Source organism: Vombatus ursinus, unplaced genomic scaffold (genome assembly GCF_900497805.2).
Source record: "Vombatus ursinus unplaced genomic scaffold, bare-nosed wombat genome assembly UNPS02009205.1, whole genome shotgun sequence".
NCBI classification, from domain to species: Eukaryota; Metazoa; Chordata; class Mammalia; order Diprotodontia; family Vombatidae; genus Vombatus; species Vombatus ursinus.
Window position 1 is genome coordinate 64591010 of NW_020948983.1, and position 20620 is coordinate 64611629.

Genomic DNA, 20620 nt, shown 5'->3' on the forward strand with positions numbered 1-20620 from the left:
CTACATAGGCTTCATTTATAGTTAAGGAGAGACTGTTTGCTGTCCAAGCATCAGCATATCCCCTCCAGAACCTTCATTTAAGGAGGATGCCCAGGCCAGCCACCTCTTCATTTCCTACCCATGGTACTCCAATGGACTTCTCCATCATGTCCCTGGGTCAGGTATCTTCTCCCCCCTCCCTCACCCTTTCAACTTCCTTTTCTATGTTATTTTCCCCCATTAGAATGTAAGTTCTTTGAGGGCAAGGACTTTCTTTTTTTTCATATTTGTATTCCCAGCACTTAGTACAGTACCTGGCACATAGCAGGTGCTTAATAATTGTTTATTTACTAAAAGATGAACTCTCTGATCCTGGAAATCCATGAAACAAAGAAAAACACAAAATGTCTATCAAATCTCTGTAATTCCCTTATCTTTCTGCAGTGATGGTGGCAGACTGACATAAAAAGAGACCTCAGAGAATACTAAGAATCACAGATTAATAAAGATTAATTTAACTGTTGGTACTATACCAATCAATATATATTTATTGAATATCTGCTATGTGCCAGACACAACAGGATACAAAGATAAAAATGAAACAGTCTTTGAACTCAAGGAGCTTATGTTCTATTGTGGGGTGTCAACATATGTATATATGCAAAATAAATACAAGGTAATTTGGGGGGGTGTAGTTAGGGGACTAATATCTATGGGGAATAAGGAAAGTCTTTGAGTAGAAGGGGGCTTAAGATGAGTTTTGAAGGAAATGAGATTTTAAGTAGCATAAGTGAGAAAGGAATGCAATGCAGGTGTGAGAGAGAGCCAACAGAAAGGCATGAAGACTGACCTCTAAATATAAGACCCCTGGACAACATCTAGAGCCAATAAACTTCTAGGGAAATGAATTATACCAATACATATACTCTTATGATAAGGACGACTTAAGGAAGATATAGCTACATAGAATGATAGCTAAAAGGTTTTCCTAGGAGAGATATGTAAAATAATTTAATTCATTATTCACCCAAAGGTAACCAGAAAAATAACTTTCATGGAACACTGTTATCCTGACCCTCAGGACTCAAGAAGAAAATAAGCAAAAAGATCACTGTGAAGATAACTGCATGTCATATGCTACCATCTGTTACAGTAGATGAGGAAAAGGGAGAAATTCTACAAAGACCTTGATACCTTAGGCTGTCAACATATAAGTTAATATTTAGCCATTTCAATGCAAATTGGCAATAGAGGAAGATATATGTACGTGTGTGTGTGTGTGTGTGTGTGTGTGTGTGTGTGTGTGTGTGTGTATTGGATAATACGGTTTAAGATTAAGGAACAAAAGTCCAAAGCCTTACAGAGTACATAGACGCATCAACCTTCTTTGCACCAGCTCATAAAACTTTAGTAAACACTTGATCGAGATAAGTTTCTCATTGGATAAATGGGCCAAAGGAAATAAATAGTTCATAAAAGAACTTCAAGCTAATAATAATCATATGAAAGATTGTTCCAAATCACTTGTAAGAGAAACTCTTGTCAGGCTTTACCTCATGGATAGCAAACTGACAATGTGACAAAAAAATGGAAAAGAATCAATATTGGAAGGAGTGCAGAAAGACGAGAATAATAATATACTATTGATGGATCTATGATTTGGTTCAACCATTCTGGAAAACAATTTGAAATTATTCTAAATGAATGACTCAAAGGCCCATCCCCTTTCACAAAACAGACTTGATATTAAGCAAACACTACAAAGAGGTCAAAGATATAAAGAAAAGTATCACTATACACACCAAAATATTCATGGTGATACTTTTGGTGGCAGTAAAGTAAATATCGATCAACTGAGAAATGGCCTTAGAAACTGTGGCATATGTATTGGAGTGGAATGTGATTGTGCCATGAGAAATAATGAATATGATTAGTGCAAAGGAAGCATAGAAGGATTTACATGAACTGAGGCAGAGTGACATATGCAGAACCAGGAAAACAATATATAGAATGATCAGAACTATGTCAATGGAATAAGAAGGAAGGGGGGGTGAAGAGGAGGAGAAAGAGAAGGAAAAAGGGGAGGAGAAAAAAAAAGAGGAGGAGTGGAAGAAAAGATGAGAAAATTCACCCCTCTTCCATTATTGCATAAGTAAGGGACTATAGTTGACTGCTTAGCTAACTGCATTTTTTCCCTTTAAAAAAAATTCAATTAAAAAATATAGCTAGCTTCGTAAAGGCAAGAGGAAATATAATAGTTTTTTAAATGATGAAAATAAAGATTTTAAAAGTTTAAAAAATATTTACATTAATTTTAAATTTAATTTAATAATTTAAAATTTTAATTCAATAAAATATTTTAAAAAATAATTTGGCTTGCCAAGCAACCATAGTACTAACAGAGAAAGTTTAAAGTACCTGTAACCTAATTCACAAAGGAGTTAAAAGAAATTGTTATAAGAATTTTAAGGTTTTTTTTTCTGAATTCTGAGTATTAAGCCAAAATACACACACATATATATGTGTATATACACACACATATACATACCCACCCACAAACTATAAAATATTGTCATTATTATATTATTATTATTAATATAAAATATTGTATCATTAATGAATTCTGGAAAATCCAATGACAAATAATCTGCTTAATTTTAGCAGTGAAACAAAGCTTGCAGAACTGAAACATTGTTTATAGTTTACTCTGAGAAGCTGCAAATATTTAATTTGTACTTTTTTTGGGGGGGGCGCAATTGGGGTTAAGTGACTTGCCAAGGGTCACATAGCTAGTGTCAAGTGTTTGTCTCTGAGGCCGGATTTGAACTCAGGTCCTCCTGACTTCAGGGCCAATGCTCTATCCACTGTACCACCTAGCTGCCCCATTTTTTTTTTTTAAATTTGTACTTTCAACATCTAGTGTTAACTTGAATGATGCTAGCTACTAGGCTATATTTTTCTACTTTACTTCCTTCAAGCAAAACAATGAGATCTTTTACGATATAATCTAGTATTTCTAAATTCTAAGTTATTCAGAAAAAAAAAAACACAAACACAACCTCACAAATACCATCAAATGAAATACACAGTTCCAAATGCTATTATGATAGGCTATCATCTCCTACAGAAATTTGAAAAATTAAGGACTAGAATTAAGAAAATACAGGATAGTTCTATTTTAGTATTTTGGATCCAGGAGTCATATTGCTATGTCTATTGCTATTTCTGTAAAAATATCATCACTACAACACTCTCAAATAACTTAGTATTGAAAGTATTATGCCAAAAATACTCTCAAAGGTTTAATTTGCAGATAAGATGAAATCTAAGGATCATGGATAAGGATAAGGAAATCTAAGCTGACCATGCAACTGTGAGAATAATGTGTTATTCTGTAGCAGTATTATCAATAACTGAATGTGCAAACTCATGGGAAATTTTTAAAGTACTCAAACCAGCATCTTGTTTATTCATCAGAAAGTCTGAACAAACTTCTTTTAGAGTCCTATAATTACAAAATGGAGTTTGTGGAGGCAGAGGGGGAGAGTGGATCAAAAACCAACTTCAGAGTCTGGAATACCTGGGTTCAAGTACCCCTTTGGATAGACCCTGGCTTTTCATTTAAAGGCAATTTAAATTAGCAAAGGAGGTTAAAGACAAAAACCATTAATTTTTAAATGAACTATATCTGTACATTTAAGATACTAAACATGACCATTTTATAATCAAGTTTTATAAAGTACTATACTTTGTTTCCATTATTCATTATTCCATATGTCCTGTTGGTTGAAATGAATATTAAACTTTTCAGTTTTCTTTTCAGTTTCTCAATTGTTTTTGTCTTATCTCTCCTAATTAGAATGAGGTTCATTTTGCCACCTTATGCCATGTTATCTATATTTTGTGCATTTGTGCATGAAAATCTGAGGCCAGGTATCTTACTTATTGCTTCTTTACTGTATTTTTGGGTGACTCTACTGCCATTCTGTAGCTACCCTACATAACAGGTCTGACCTTTTTGGCAGTCTAGTAAAATCTATGGATCACTTTTCAGAATGATGCTTTTAATGGCATAAAATAGAGTATATAAGATTATAAAGGAAACTAAAGATTAGTGAAAATATATAAAGATGTAATATTTTTCCTATACAAGTTCACAGAACTCCCTCTGAAATTTGCTTGTAGACCCCAGGTTAAGTATCCCTGGTCTATAATATCTAACTTGTTAGGCAATTATCTACCTCCTCTTCCCTTTTGATTAAATTTTGAAGACGTGGGACAAATGCATTTTCAATAGATCTTCTTAGGCATACTTTGTCCCTGGCCAGGAACCTGTTATGCTATGCTCCAGAAAGCAAAGACTGTTTTTAGATACCATTTTCTCTTTAACACACACACACACACACACACACACACACACACACACACACTTTATTAAAGACAGTATCTTCCTAACACCTGTTCATTTATCAAAAATACTTTCCTAAAGTCCTTGATTTTGATCAGCAGAAGTGATTAAATAATGTGTGTTTAAGGTCTTCAATTTCTTGCATAAGATTTCAGTCTTCAGCTAGGCTTTCTGGATTCCTTCTGGCAATATCATCTGGGCTCATGTGAATCCCCAGAAATTTGTAATAGTTGTCTGTTTTTATAAATCTTGGGAGGCTCAGTCATGTCTTTTATATATGCCCTGGAAGACAACAGATGCTTTTCATTATTATTAGGACTCAGTACTCAGGAGATGGTCACCAGACTCAGCTACTTATTTCTTCTTCTGAGCATTCCTGGATGTTTTCTCATCTAATAGTATTGACAGGCCTATATCATTATTACTGGAGGAAAAGCATATGCTTCCTCCTCTTTAGGTAGAGTCTCAAAATTATAATTCAGCTTCAAGTATTCAGTGATTCTTCTTCCTTTTTTTCTATATCACATTCTTCCACATTCCCACCTCCTGACACAGATCAAGGTTTACCTGTGCCCCTTCAACTCCATTTTCTTCTTTGCCTTCACATGGATGCTCTTCAGTTGCTGTTTCCCTCTCCCCCACCGCCCCAAAGGATCACTCCATTCTTGCTGATAATCTGGAGAATGGAGAGGTTGTCTTTGTCCCCCTTCACTTTGTTTTCTAGAAGAAAGGCTATTCTGTATTTTCATGGCACATAACACTCACTTGGCTATGGCAGAAATACAAACATAGAAAATTCTCTGCAGGTGACTGGAAAAGCTGTTGATGTTTTCTCTACTGGTTGTACGTATAAACGACAAAACATAAAAAGTCATAAAAACTTAGTACCTAGCACAGTGCTTGGCATTAGATGCTTGATACATGTTTATTGATAGAATGCCTGGAAATTTGGTACCTTTTGACTCAGTGACTTCATTGCTAGGAATTCAGAGAATCACAGAATTTAATAGAGACAAGGAAATGTTTGTTGCAGAAGGAACTGCATTGCTGAGTCTTGAAGGACCCCCAGGACGTTCAGAGGTAGAGATGAGGAAGAACAGCATTTCAGGCATGCCAGACTACCAGTGAAAAGGCACAAGAGTTGGAAGGAGAGTGTTGTGTGTGAGGAACAGCAAGGAGGCCAGTGTCATGAGTTCATGGAGGACAGTGGTATAAGAAGCCTGAAAATGTAGGAAGGGGTCAGTCTGGTATGAGCTTTAAAAGTCAAACACAACATTTTGTATTTGATCCTAGAGGTAGGGAGTTTATTAAATAGGGGTCAAATCTGTCCTTTAGAAAAGTGACTTTGGCAGTTGAGTGGAGAACAGAGTAGAGCTAGGAGAGACTTGAGGCAGGGAGACAAACCTTTAAACCTTTAAAGTGCAATAGTCCAAGCAAGAGGTGATAAGGGTCTATGACAGGGTATTAGTTGTAAAGGTATAGAAAAGGCAACATATTTAAAAGATGTTGTGAATTTAGAAACGACAAGACTTGACAACAGATAGAGTATGTGGAATGAATTTGAGGATGACACTGAAGTTGTGAGCCAGGTGACTGGGAGAACAGGAAAGCTGGAAACAGCGTAGAGTGGGGTGGGGGGGAAATGAGCTCTGTTTTGGATCTGCTGAGTCTGCGATGCACATGAACAAAGGCAGGGAGACAAAACAAAAGGCTCTTGTAACAGTCTAGGCAAGAGGTGAAGTGGACCTTTAGTAGAGTGCTAGCTGTGTGAATGAAAAGACTATAAATAAGATGTAAAGGTAGAAATAACAAAATGTAGCAATAGATTGGATATGTGGAGTGAATGTGATTGAAGTGTCAAGGACACTGAAATTGTAAGCATGAGTGACCAAGAAAATGGTGTTCTAGATGATAATAGGAAAGTTGCTGAGAAAGTAGAGGATTTGAAGGGAAAGATAATGAGTTTTGTTTACAACATTTTAAATTTGAGATGCAGATGGAATATTCAATTTAAGAGGTCCAAAATGTGGAATTTTAGTGCATAAAGATGATAACTGAACCCATGGGAACAGATGAGATCAAGCAAGATAGTACAGAGGAAGAAGAGGAATTGCTTGGATAGACCCTTGACGGACACCCATGATTAGTGTACAACCCGGAGGAATATCCAGCAAAGGAGACTGAAAAGAAGTGGTGAGGGGCAGGTAGGTGGCATAGTGGATAGAATACTGGCCCTGCAGTCAGGAGGACCTGAGTTCAAATCCAGCTTCAGATATTTACTAGCTGTATGACCCTGGGCAAATCACTTAACCCTGATTGAGAAAGAAAGAAAGGAAGGGAGGAAGGAAGGAAAATAAGAAAAGAAAGTGGTGAAACTGGTAGAAGAACAACTAGGTAAGAGCAGTACCATAAAAACCTAGAGATGAGAGTATCCAAGAGAAAGGATGACTGGCAGTGTCAAATGGCACAGAGAATCATTTTAATCCCTTTTCCATGTAACAGCTTAGCAAATACTTGAAGATGGCTATCATTTATCCCATGGATCTTCTTTTCTCCAGAATAACTCTTCCCATTTTCTTTTAACTAATTCTAATATGCCATGGATTTGAAGTCCTTTATCATCTTGGATTCCTTCCTCTAGATGCTCTCCAACTTCTATTACTTTTAATTATACACCATTTTAATGAGAATGGTAGAAATAGAAGGTGATGGAGTTTAAGCAAGAAAGTATGGTGAAGAAATGAAATTAATGAAGACAGACTGCTGGTTGGAGAAGTTAGGTGGGGAAAAGAAGGGACAGCAAGATTTAACAGATTTTTTTTCCTAGATGGGGAGCCATGTATATATGAAGGTAGAGTCAGTAAAGAGGCAGAAACTGAAGATTCTTTAAGTGTTTCATGTTAGAAAAAGAAAGATTAGGTAGGAGTAAGAGTAAGATCTTTCAAATTGGCAAGGAATGAAATCTGCAGAGCAGATGGAAGCTTTAATTCTTGAAGGGAAGAGAAACAAAGCATTGGGGTGAGAGAGTTCAAGCTGAATTAACTAGATTTCCTTAGTAAAGGTGGAATTGAAGCTATTGGCTGAAAACAGAACTTGCTTTTAACTAATAAGTGTTTAAAGAAACTTTTAAACATATCCTAGGTATCTAGAGAATTTGAAAATTCATCTGAAACACTAAGTTTAGTTTTATATTTCTCTTATTCCTAACTAAATTATGTTTCTGGGGGAAAAAGCCTTCACAATTCAGCAATCCAGCACGGCAAAATTACTATAATAGAGAAGCCATTTGCTACATTTGGTAACCATAAAATACTCTATTACATCAGTAAAACCTCTAAATTGACAGATACCAGTTCAAATTTCATGTTCAGCTTCCAAACAAAATTTTAACAGCTATAATGTTGAAAACACGTAAGTGAATATGGTTTCTTTTCACTAGGTTATATAAGGAGCTATAAATAACAGAGTACATGTGTTCCACCCAATTTCTTTCCCTTACTCACACGAAAATGTTGTATTGGTAGTATTACAGATTATATAGAAATGTCTGTATAACGCAAGGCAAATCTATCAACGTTTACATACTGTACCATCATTGCTCTAAAAATGTTGTCCCTCAAATTGATGGCCTCATCACCTCTCTATTTTAATATATTTTAATATTTTATTAAATATTTTAACAGTACCCTAACTGGTATACATCAGATTTTTTTTCCCCTCCAATATATTTTTCAGAGAATCAGAGTATCTCAGAGCTCAAAGAGTCCTCAGAGAACATCTACTCTTACTGCTGACCATACACTTTTGTTAATATATTGCACACATAATTCCCCTAGCTCAACATCCCCGTATATCCCCACTGTCTACCTAACAAAGTATAAGCTCCTTAAGCCGCCATTCAAAGCCTTTGTGACTGGGTTCCAAGATAACCTTTCTAGATTTCCTCAGGTTCTCTGTGTTACTACCAAAATGAACTGCTCTTGCTCTTTCCCATCCCTGTAATAAATATGTCCCCTCTACTACCATCTCTCCTGGTTGAAAACCACTTCTTGCTTTACAGCTCAATTTAGGTGCTAACTTCTCCATGAAGACTTCTCCAATCATGCTTTACTGGGGATGATTTCTCCCATTATCAAACTTCTCATTGCATTTTAGATTCCTCTGCTTACCTGAGGGTCCACTAACCATCCATGGTACAATGGAATATCAAGAAGATCAAACACAATGCACTCGGGTGTATATTCAAATGTTCGGACACCAGTGAATTTCACATTTACATCCAGACCTGTCTGTAGTTTGTGCAGAATTGCCATAGCATCACTCATATTCTGCAAGTAAAATAAGACACATGAAATCAAAAGCTTCACAGCTGCTTATATTTAAGACTATTTCAAACTTTATATAGCATGCTTGCAAATAAAATATTTCGCTGACTTAAGTAGTCATCAATTATTTGTACCAACATCTCCAATATATGTTCAAATACTCTACTCTGAGAGTTTTCAAAAAGTTTTTTTTTAAAAATAACTGGATTCTCCTAGGAAATTCTTATCAACAAAATTTGGGATGCAATAATCCCAAACCAAAATGTTTCATTACCTAACCCAACTCCCAGTAAAGGTAAGAAGACAGAAAATAATGATGTATACATAAGCTCAAAAAAGCAGCATCTGCTGTTTTGAACTGCTGCTTCATAGCCCTGGCAGCTACTAAGTAGAACTTAAGGCAGGAGAACAAACATTTGAAATGTAAGAGGTAGAATGGGCAGGCTCTTCTTTTGGTGCTTTAAATTCTTTAATTAAAAGCACTTTGTAAACACTCAGAGCACTCAATAAGGTTTCTTATTTCTAAGTAGATCAGTCCCTTTCTAGCTGTTCGTTCTCACTTGGACTTTCCTGCCTCTCCTCTCTCCTTGAAAGCCCAAACTGGAGAATGGATTTGAAGTTTGAAGAGTATGGCCAGGCTTCAAAGGTGAATGATCAAGGCTGGGGTGCATATCAGCACTTGGAAGATAGAAGGGATCTTAGAGAGCATTTATAGTCCCAGATAAGGATTTTATATCTCCAAATCTGACTTCAGGCTACTGGTCTTCACTGTCAGTATGCTAGTTACTAAGTAACATGATGATAAGGAATGAGTTTTGCAGTCTATAAAAAAAAAAGCATTGGAATTACTCTGTGTTCAAGCACAGATACCATCCACTTGGCTTTTACAGGAAGATGACTGCCTGGCCAAGTAAGTCATTTCTGCTTGTTGGGTTGGGGCTTCTTCATATAGTTCTATAAGCAAGGGAAGCAACGATGCCAAATATGTTCTGAACACAGAAAATGGCTCTATCTCACTTGATTGATCAGTTACAGCTTTAAAGAACCCCTTCGACAGGCCAAGATGGTGGAGGGAAAGCAGTGACTTTCTTGAGCTCTCTCCCAAAGCCCTCCAAATACCTAAAAAAATGACTCTAAACAAACTCTAAAACAGCAGAACCCACAAAAAGACAGAGTGAAACAAATTTCCAGCCAAAGACAGCCTGGATGGTTGATTGGAAAGGTATATCATGCCAGGCGGGGAGAGGAGCACAGTGCGGCGTGGGCACATAGGCCGCAGCAAACATGCAGCAGGCCTCAGAGAGCTGAATCGTGGGCAGCTGTGGCGGTTTCCAGACTTCTCAACCCACGAATGCCAAAAACAACTTAGAAGGTCAGTGGGAAAAGTCTGTGACTGCAGTGAGAGAGGAGCTAGGTCTCAGGGGCAAGTCTGGAGCGCATCCCGGGGCCATGGCTTTTTCCTGAGCTTCCGGTCCAGAGACTGAGGGTGAATCGAGTAGCTGATCAGAGGGTGATTGCAGGGATCTCTTTGTCAGTGCTGAGGCAGGAATCTCTTGCTTTACTGGTGCTTGGATCTGGGTCACAGTTCTGAGGGGCAGTCCTGGGGCTAGGAGGAATGCTGGTGCAGTGGAGCTTGTTATGGTGGTGGAGAGAAAACACCTCGCCCCTTATCATAGCACCGTGGAAGAATTAAAAATTTACAGGTCCCTAGAAGTATCTCTGAAAACAGCTGTACAAACCCCCGAAGCTTGGGACAGTACACTCTTCACATTGGAAGCAGACTTTTACCTTAACAAAGAGTTTAAAACTCAAGTAATTGGCTGGGATCATGAGTAAGCAGCACAAAAAGAGTCAGACTATATTATCTTACTTTGGTGACAAAGAAGATCAAAACATACAACCAGAAGAAGACAACAAAGCCAAAGCTCCTACATCCAAAGCCTCCAAGAAAAATATGAATCCGTCCCAGGCCTTGGAAGAGCTCAAAAGGGATTTTGAGAAGCAAATAAGAGAAGTAGAGGAAAAACTGGGAAGAGAAATGAGAGTGATGCAAGAAAATCATGAAAAACAAATCAACAGCTTGCTAAAGGAGACCCCAAAAAATACTGAAGAAAATAATACCTTAAAAAATAGCCTAACCCAAATGGCAAAAGAGGTCCAAAAAGCCAATGAGGAGAAGAATGCCCTTAAAAGCAAACTTAGGCAGATGGAAAAGGAAGTCCAAAAGCTTACTGAAGAAAATACTTCCTTAAAAATTAGAATAGAGCAATTGGAAGCACGTGACTTTATGAGAAATCAAGACACTGTAAAACAAATCCAAAAGTATGAAAAATTAGAAAGCAATGTGAAATATCTCATCGGAAAAACAACTCACCTGGAAAATAGATCCAGGAGAGACAATTTAAAAATTATTGGACTATCTGAAAGCCATGATCAAAAAAAGAGCCTAGACATCATCTTTCAAGAAATTATCCAGGAAAACTCCTGATATTTTAGAACCAGAGGGCAAAATAGAAATTGAAACAATCCACCCATCTCCTCCTGAAAGAGATCCCCAAAGGAAAACTCCTAGGAATATTGTAGCCAAATTCCAGAGTTCCCAGGTCAAGGAGAAAATATTACAAGCAGCCAGAAAGAAACAATTCAAGTATTATGGAAACACAATCAGCATAACACAAGATTTAGCTGCTTCTATATTAAGGGACCGCAGGGCATGGAATATAACATTCCAAAGGGCAAAGGAGATAGGATTACAACCAAGAATCACCTACCCAGCAAAACTGAATATAATCCTGCAGGGAAAAAAATGGTGATTCAGTGAAATACAGGACTTTCAAGCATTCTTGATGAAAAGACCAGAGTTGAATAGAAAATTTGATTTTCAAATACAAGACTCGAGTGGAACATGAAGAGGTAAACAGGAAAGAGAAAATCGTAAGAGACTTATTAAGGTTGAACTGTTTACATTCCTGCATGGAAAGATGATATTTGTAACTCATGAGACCTTTGTCAGTATTAGGGTAGTTGAAGGGGAAAAAATTATATGTATGTATATATAGATACAGATAGATAGAGGGTACAGGGTGAGTTGAAAATGAAGGGGTCATATCTGGAGAATAAAATTAAGGGATGAGAGAGGAATATACTAGGAGAAGGAGAAAGGGAGAGGTAGAATGGGGTAAATTATCCCACAAAAAAAAAAAACAAACAGAAAAGAAAAGGCTGTTACAGTGGAGGGGAAACGGGGGAAGGTGAGAAGGAGTGAATGAATCTTATTCTCATAGGATTTGACTTAAGGAGGGAATAACATACACACTCAATTGGGTGTGGAAATCTGTCTTACCCTACAGGAAAATTGGGGGGAGGGGAGACAAGAGAGTAGGGGAATGATAGAGAGGAGGGCAGATTGGGAAAGGGAGTAATCAGAAGCAAATATTTCTGAGGAGGGACAGGGTCAAAAGAAAGAATAGAATAAATGAGTGGGCAGGATAGGATTAAGGGAAATAGAGTTAGTTTTTCACAGCATGTCTACTATGGAAGTGTTTTGCATAACTGCACATATATAACCTATATTTAGTTGCTTGCCTTATCAACGAGGGTGGGTAGGGAGGGAGGAAGGGAGAAAATTTGGAACCCAAAGTTTTAAAAACACATGTTAAAAAAAAAAAAACACCCTCAAGCATTGCAAGCTCAAGATCAGCCCTGTGAGAGGCTATAGGCGTTACATTTTAAAGAAGTCCTGTAGAACTCCTTCACTTCTACATAGAGCAGGGGCTCTTAACCTACAGTCCATTGACCCTATATTTTTTTAGGGTCCAGGAACCTGAATGAGAAAAAAAATAAACCTTTATTTTCACTAAACTCTTAACTGAAATTCAGTACTCCTGTAATTATGAGTGTAGGTAACAAATCATTATTCTGGGGAGGGGTTTACAGGCTTCACAAGACTGCAAAAGAGGTCTATGAGTGCCTCAAAAAAAAAAGTTAAGAAACCCTTCTTAGAGTATTGAGCCAGTAATGAAAAAAGAATTTTTCTGAAACCATCCCCTTCATCTTTTCTTATACCACAACAGTATTCCATCACATTCATATATGATAACTTGTTTGGCCATTCCCCAACTGACAGGCATCTCCTCAGTTTCCAATTCTTTGCCATCACAAAAAGAGCTATTACAAATTTTTATACAAACAGAGCCTTTTTCTTTTCCTTTGATCTCTTTGGGATACAAACGTAGTAGTGGTATTGCTAGATCAAAGGGTATACACAGTTTTAGAGCCCTTTGGGCTCTAGTCCAAATTGTTCTCCAGAATGCCGGACGTCTTCACAGCTCCAACAACAGTGCATTAGTGTACTTATTTTCCCACAACCCCTCTAGCACCTGTTTTACTTTTCTGTCCTGTCAGCCATTCTGATGAGTGTGAGAAGTTATCTCAATTTCTCTAAACATTAGTGATTTAGAGCATTTTTCCATATGACTATTGGTAGCTTTGATTTCTTCCTCTTAAAACTGCCTATTTATATCCTTTGACTATTTGTCAATTGGGGAATGGCTCTTACTCTTATAAAATTGGCTTAGTTCTCTACATATTTGAGAAATGAGACCTTTTATCAGAGAAACTTACTCCAAAATTTCCACCTAGTTTCCTGCTTTTCTTCTAATTTTAACTGCATGTTTTGTTTGTTTGCAAAAACTTTTAAATTTTATGTAAAGTTATCCATTTTACCACCTATGAACTTCCCTACCTTTTGTTTAGTTATGAACTGTTAGCCTATTCAGAGCTCTGACATGTAATTTCTTCCACACTCCCTTAATTTACTTATATCACTCTATGCATGTTTTCTATTGCTTTTAGGACTCTCCCCAATTTGTCAATCCTCCTAGTAAATGTGGATAACCAAACTCCAATAAGGGCCTAACCAGAAGCTGATAGAGCTAAAAGAGTAAGTCTCTATTTTTATGTGTTATAATCCTGTTGATACACATTAGTAGAGACACTACTTGCTTTAAAAGAAAAAAAAGCAACAAATAACAAAACAGCTAAAAGTGTTAAAAACAATAGAGCTCTAATCAATTATTTATATCTTGATCACTTCTACAATGTTGCTAATAAATTTTAAATCACAATATGACACAACTAACTCTGCTTCTAAAAGTAGTATTGAACTAGCATTGAACTCTAAAAATGAAACAGATATTTGGAAGGTAAACATTTTTAATAATCTATAGTTATTGACCTAATTTGCCTTTTCTAATACATAAACTATGTGATGTCAGACATTAAGGGTCCTGAATATATGCCTGTACTTTTCCTTATTATCCCGAATAATTAAACAGTGAGCTATACTAGTACCTTGCCAATCACATTTCAATTGGTACCTGTGTAATTTTATCCCAAAAGGTACTCGTGTTTCCTTAATTTGTACAAATTACTATAAACTGTATTCCTGTCTTCCTCAGTCAACTGGGGCTCATTACAAGCTTACTTAGAATGTTCCCAATTATATCAATACAGCTTAGATAAACATACAGGCAGAAACTTGTGTTAATAAATAACATTATAACATTGGCTTCTGTGTATTGGCTGCCAGCTTAGACCTGCTCTGACTTACAAATGCACATTCAACAAATTCATATGTCTATCAATTTAACAAAGAAACCATTCTTTGGTATGTTCCTTAGGTACTGTAACTATATACAATGTTAAAATATTAATAAAATGTAATTTTCCAAATTGCTGTGTTTGTATGATGGATTTTTTTTTTCTTTAATACTTGCTCTCCATGTAACTGGAATACAGAGTCATTGTTAATGGATGTGGGGGTCAAAGTAGTTAGTGGAGGGGGAATATGAAAAGAGAAAGGTAACAATAGCAAACATTTCTATAGCACTTACTACACTGGGATCAACCCCAAGGTACTGAAAAAGCAGCAGATATGATTCTAAGCCACAAATTTTTTAAAAAATTTCAAAGATTTAGTGATCATTGAAAAATCATGTAGAATAAATAAGGTGTTAAAGGATTGGGAAAGAGCAATTATCCCAATTTTCAAAAAAGCAAAGAAAGTAGATACTGAAAACTCTAGTCCAAAAAACTTGACCTTTATTCCTGGCAAAATTCTATAATATATTTATTACTAAATGAAAGTGTTTTATAAACATTAAAGTGCCTTATAAATATGAATTATTAATTACAGGATGGTTTGTGAAGATTTTAAAAGGGAAATACTATTTAGTAAGCCAGCAAGTCTTATCAGAAACAAATCATGCCACACCTAATTTCCTTTTTTTGGACAACTACTCAGTTGTTACATCAATGAAATGCTAATTATACCTAGGTTTCAGCAAAGTAGGTGGCAAAGTCTCTAATGTTATCCTGGTAGATAAGAAGGGAAGAAGATAGATGACAATACAGATTAAGGGGATTTAGAACTGTTTGCATGACTATGCCCAAAAAGTAATCATTAAAGGACTGAAATTTGTGGAGCACTCCAAGAATCTGTCCTTGATTAACTGTGCTGTTTACAATTGTTCTCATCAACATGGATGGCATACAATACAACAGAGTCAGCATCTAAAAAGATCTTGAGAAAAAAGTCACACAAATGCACTCTTTGGTGGAGATTTGAATTGGTCAAGGGCAGGGAACCCGCGGCCTCGAGGCCACATGTGACTTTCTAGGTTCTTGGGGGCAGCCTTTTGACAGAGTCCAAGTTTTACAGAATAAATCCTTTTATTAAGGGGAATTTGTTCTGTGAAGTCTGGATTTAGTCAAAGGGTCGCATTTGAGGACCCAGAGGGCCACATGTGGCCTCAAGGCCACAGGTTCCCCACCCCTGGGACTCCAACATTCTAGAAAACAATTTGGAACTATGTCTAAAAAATAACTAGATTGTATATACTCTTTGATGGTGGGTAGCAATACTACTACTAGGCTTATCTTACAAAGAGATCAAAGAAAAAAGAAAAGAAAAGAATGTTTATAACAGTTCTTTCTATTCTAGCAAAAAAAAGGAAACTAAGAGAGAGCTTATAACTAGTAAAGTGCTGAACAAGTTGTTGTATGCGAATGTAATAGAATATTATTGTGCTATAAGAAATGATCAAAGGGGTTGTTTAACAGAGAAGCATAGGAATACATGCAGTAAACTAATATCAAATGAAGTGAACAAAATCATGAAAACAATTTTTACAATAACATAGTTAAAAAAAAAGAACTTTGAAAGACTTAAAAATTGTGTTCAATGAAATGACAACCCATTAATTCCAGACACCTGATGATAAAGCATGCTATCCATATCCTGACAGAGAAGTGATAGATACAAGGTGCAGAAGTGGACATATTTTTGGCAATGGTCAATGCAGAAATTTATTCTGTCTTACCATTTTTGTTATAAGAGTTTTGTTTTTCTTTCTTTCTGCTTATTATTTGTGTGTGAGTGTGTACGTGAGAGAGAGAGTTAGGAAAGAAGCATGACTATTGATAGGGAAGGAAGGGAACAAAGAAGGGAAGAAGAGAAGGAGGAAAAAGACAAAAAGAAAGAAAACAAAACAGAGAGAAAGAAATCTGGGGAAAAGGGGGAATGAGGGAGGAGGAGAAGGAAAGAGAGAGAGGAAGGAAAAGAAGAGGGGAGGGAGAGGAGGTTATTATGTAGCAGAGGAGCTGTACTTCTTTTGAGTGGGGAGTTAGGAAAAACTGATTCAAGTTGCAAAGTGGTTGATTTAGATTCAATATAGATAAAACATCCTAACAATTAGATTTGTTTGAAAAGCAATATGATCCAAGTCACTAGAAGTCTTCAAACAAAGGTATGACTACTCATCAGGAGTATTGTGGAGGAGTGGTGTCAAACAAATTGAAGTGGGAACCACTAAACCAAGGCACATACTGACTTAGAAAACCAAATATTAGCATTATCTATTTTGTTGCATTTTTATTTGTTTAGTTAAATATTTCCCAATTATATTTTAATCTGGTTTGGCTATATTAGGGAATGTTATGAGCTGCATGCAGCTGGTAAGCTGTATGTTTGACTCTTATGTTTAGATGACATGCTTGCTCAGGTATGGGTTGTATTAGATGGCCACTGAGGTCTCTTCCAACTCTAATAGTCGATAATTTTAAAATTCAACAGAGCTTAAGATCACATTTTGACTTAAATATATGAGCTCAAATATAAAGTGGCCATGTAATTAAAAAGATAAATTTTACAATAAAAAAATCAATTTCCTGCAAGATAGCATAATGTGAAGTCATAAGAGTCTTAAGACTTGCCAAATTCCCCACCAGAAGACAAATTCTGCCCTTCCCTAAAATACATAGAGAAGGGTAACCAAAGAACTTCAAATAAGAATAATCTCTCAGAAAAGAAAAAAACAGAGGAAATAAATCAAAAGAAACAAAGACCTCTACCCACAATGAAAAAATATTATGAGTTAAATGTATCTGAAGAGAAAACAAAACAAAAAATAATGAATTAAAATCAAAAGTCGTCCCAAGCAAAAAACATATGAAACTGGATCTAAAAAACAAAAACCACTAAAGAAATTAAGGAAGAATTAGCATCAGTTAAAGAAAGAGTAGGATTTAACACAACACAATTATGAAGAAATTCAAACAATATGGGAGTTATTTGTGGAAAGAAAATAATAATACAGACTCAATGAAAGAAATGTTTTACTGGAAGATAAAAAGTAACAATAAAGCAAACAGCAAAGTGAGATCAAAGGACAACTCAATTGGAAAAAAGCTTGATAAATTTATAAGCAAAGGTGATGAATTAAGGGATGGAGAGCTTAGAGGGATAATTTAGCAGTAAATGAACTTTCCTCCTCTCTGTATTTCAGGGAATCACATAAGACTGTACAATTCCTCTGTCTCTCTGCTGTCTTCCCAGCCCTAATGGGTTCAATCACTCCATGTGGATAACTCCTAAGTCTGCAAATTCAGTCCTTATCTCCCTCCTGAGTTTTAATTTCACATCGCCAGCTGCCTGGTAAACATCATCACCTGGCTATCCCACAGACTTAATCTAAAACTGAATGAGTCCACAAAACAGACTCATTATCCTTCCTGAAAGCCTCAACTTTCCTTCTAACTTGCCTATTTCTACAGAGGATACAAACATTCTTCTGGTCACCCAGGTTTGCAACTTCATCCTTGAATCTTTTGCCTTTAAATTAAATTTCACATTTTTCAAATGTCAAACACACAACTGTTCTTTCCTCTCCCCCTGCCCTGAAAAAAAGGAAATCAAAACCCTTTCAACAAATAAGCATAACCAAACAAAACAACAGACTTGTCATGTACAAAAATGTTTGTATCCTGCATATAACTAGCATATTAATCCATCGACTCTCAGGAGATGACTAGATTTCTTTGTCACAGGTAGTCTGGAATTACGGTAGATCACTGCACTGATCAGAGTGCTTAAGTCTTTCAAAACTGTTTTATAGTATAGATGCTATAGTATATATTGTTTGTCTAGTTATATTGCATAAGTTTATACAAATCATCCTAGGATTCTCTGAAACTTTCTCTTTTATCATTTCTTATAGCACAATGGTATTTCATTACATTCATATACTATAATTTGTTCATTCATTTCCCAGCTGATATGCACACCCTCAGTTTCCAGTTCTTTGCTGTTACAAAAATAGCTATTATAAATATTTTAAAAATATATTTTATTTTTAATTTATGGAATAAAACAAGCATTTCCATAACACAGTACAAAAAAATGATTGTACATGAAACTCTAAATCTACTATGAACTTGCTATTCCTTTCAAATATACAAAAAAATTATCATGTAAATTCCTTTTTCCCCCCTTTTCTCCCCCTTCCCTGCCGTAGAGATGGCCACCATTAGACACAAATAGGTGTGTGTGTGTGGGTATATATACACACCCACACACACACATATACGTATGTATGTATGTAAAATTATTCTATACATACTGCTATTTATTGGTCCTTTTTCTGGATGCAGATAGAGTCTTTCTTCACATGTCTTTGTTAATTCGGGTATTTATAATAGACAAAATAACTTATTCGCTCAAAGTCATTCTTAAAACAATATTGCTGTTATTGTATACAATGTTCTCTTGGTTATAAATTGGCTGTCATATTTTTGTACATGTAAGACATTTCCTCTTTAATTAATTTAATTAATCTCTTTATTATGGGCTTAGAAATGGTGTAACTAGGTGAAAGGTCATGCATAATTTATAATTCCAAATTGCTTTCCAGAATCATTGGACCAATTCTTAGCTCAACGACGTATCCAGGTGTCTATTTTCCCACAGTTCCTCCAATATTGCTGATTTTCCCTTTTTGTCAATTTTGCCAATCTGATGCGAAGTTACTTCTGAACCGTTTTAATTTGCATTTATTTAAGGCATTTTTTTTTCATATGGCTAGTGATAGCTTAGATATCTCCTTAGAAAGCTACTTGTTCATTTCCTTTGACTATCAAATGGAAAATAGCTCTTAACTCTAATAAATTTGAATTTAGTTCATTATATGTATTAGAAATATGACTTTTAGTAGATAAAGTTGCTGCAAAGATTTATTTCCTAATTATCAGTTTCCCTTCTAGTCTTACTTATATCGGTTTATTTGTGCAAAAAAATTTTAATTTCATATAATCAAAATTGCCCATTTTATTTTCTGTGATCCTCTTTATTCCTCAACTGATCATAAATTTTCCACCTATAAGTAGATCTGCAAGATATTTTATTCCTTGCTTTTCTAATTTATTTATGATATGTTTATGATATTATATGTTAATATATTTATGATTTGTTTTTTACTTTTTATACTTATTATCTATTTGGAGCCTATGTTGTGTGTTGTGTGTTATGTCGTGTGATTTTAATTTCTGCCAGATTGTAGTCCAGTTTTACCAGCTAATTTCGAAATATTGGTGAGTCCTTACCACAGTAGCTGGAGTCTTTGAGTTTATCAAATAGTAGGCCACATGGTTCAATTACTTTGGTATATTGTCTACATAATCTGTTCCATTGTTCAACCTCTGTATTTTTTAATCAGAAAAAAATACTTTTGATGATTATTGCTTTGTAGTATAGTTCAAGATCTGATACTGCTAGGCCACTTCCTTCCCACTTTTTTTCCATTATTTCCTTTGAGATTCTTGACCTTTTGTTTCTCCATGAATTCTGTTGTTGATTTTTCTAGTTACATGAAGTTATCCTTTGGTAGTCTGACTGGTAAGGCACTGAGAAAATTAATATGTTACTATACTAATTTATTTAAATTGTCATCTTTATTATATTGGCCTGGCTTACTATGATGAGCAATTGGTATTTCTCCAAATATTTAGCTCTATCACTATTACTATAGAGTGATTTGTAATTTTATTTAAATAGTTCTTTTGTCTAACTTGGTAGGTTGACTCCAATATTCTACACATTTCATAGTTACTTCAAATGGAATTTCATTTTCTATTTCTTCTTGATGCATTTTATTTATAATAAACAGAAATGCTGAAGATTTATATGCTTTAGTGCTAATTAACACATTAAGGAAAATTCAATTTATTCCTTGAGTTTTTCTTTTAGTGTTTTTAAGAGAAATGAATGTTGTATTTTATTTAAAATTATTTTCTTCATTTGTTGTGAATTCTCCCTTTTCATTTTTGGATACTGGTAATTTGGTTGTCTTTGTTTTTAATCAAATTAGCTAATGATTTATTTTATTATTTTTTAAGCTACTAGTTTATTAATGTAATTGTCTTTTTGCTTTCAATTTTGTTAATCATTTGCTTGATTTTTACTGTTCCAGTTCTATTTAATTTGGGCTTTCAAATTGGTTAGTTTTCTATTTAAAAAGTTTTTATGCCCAATTCATTGTTCTGTGCATTCTCTCCATTGCCAATCAAAGTGTTT

The 20620-nt window shown here is 35.4% G+C and overlaps 1 protein-coding gene across 1 annotated transcript in view; it reads right to left on the minus strand.

Moving 5' to 3' along the window:
• MINDY2 (MINDY lysine 48 deubiquitinase 2) overlaps nt 1-20620 on the minus strand; it is a 121989-nt gene that overhangs the window by 60649 nt on the left and 40720 nt on the right. Inside the window, exon 4 of the mRNA XM_027851810.1 lies at nt 8557-8715. Coding sequence (XP_027707611.1) covers nt 8557-8715 — 159 coding nt within the window. The remainder of the gene's footprint in view (nt 1-8556; nt 8716-20620) is intronic.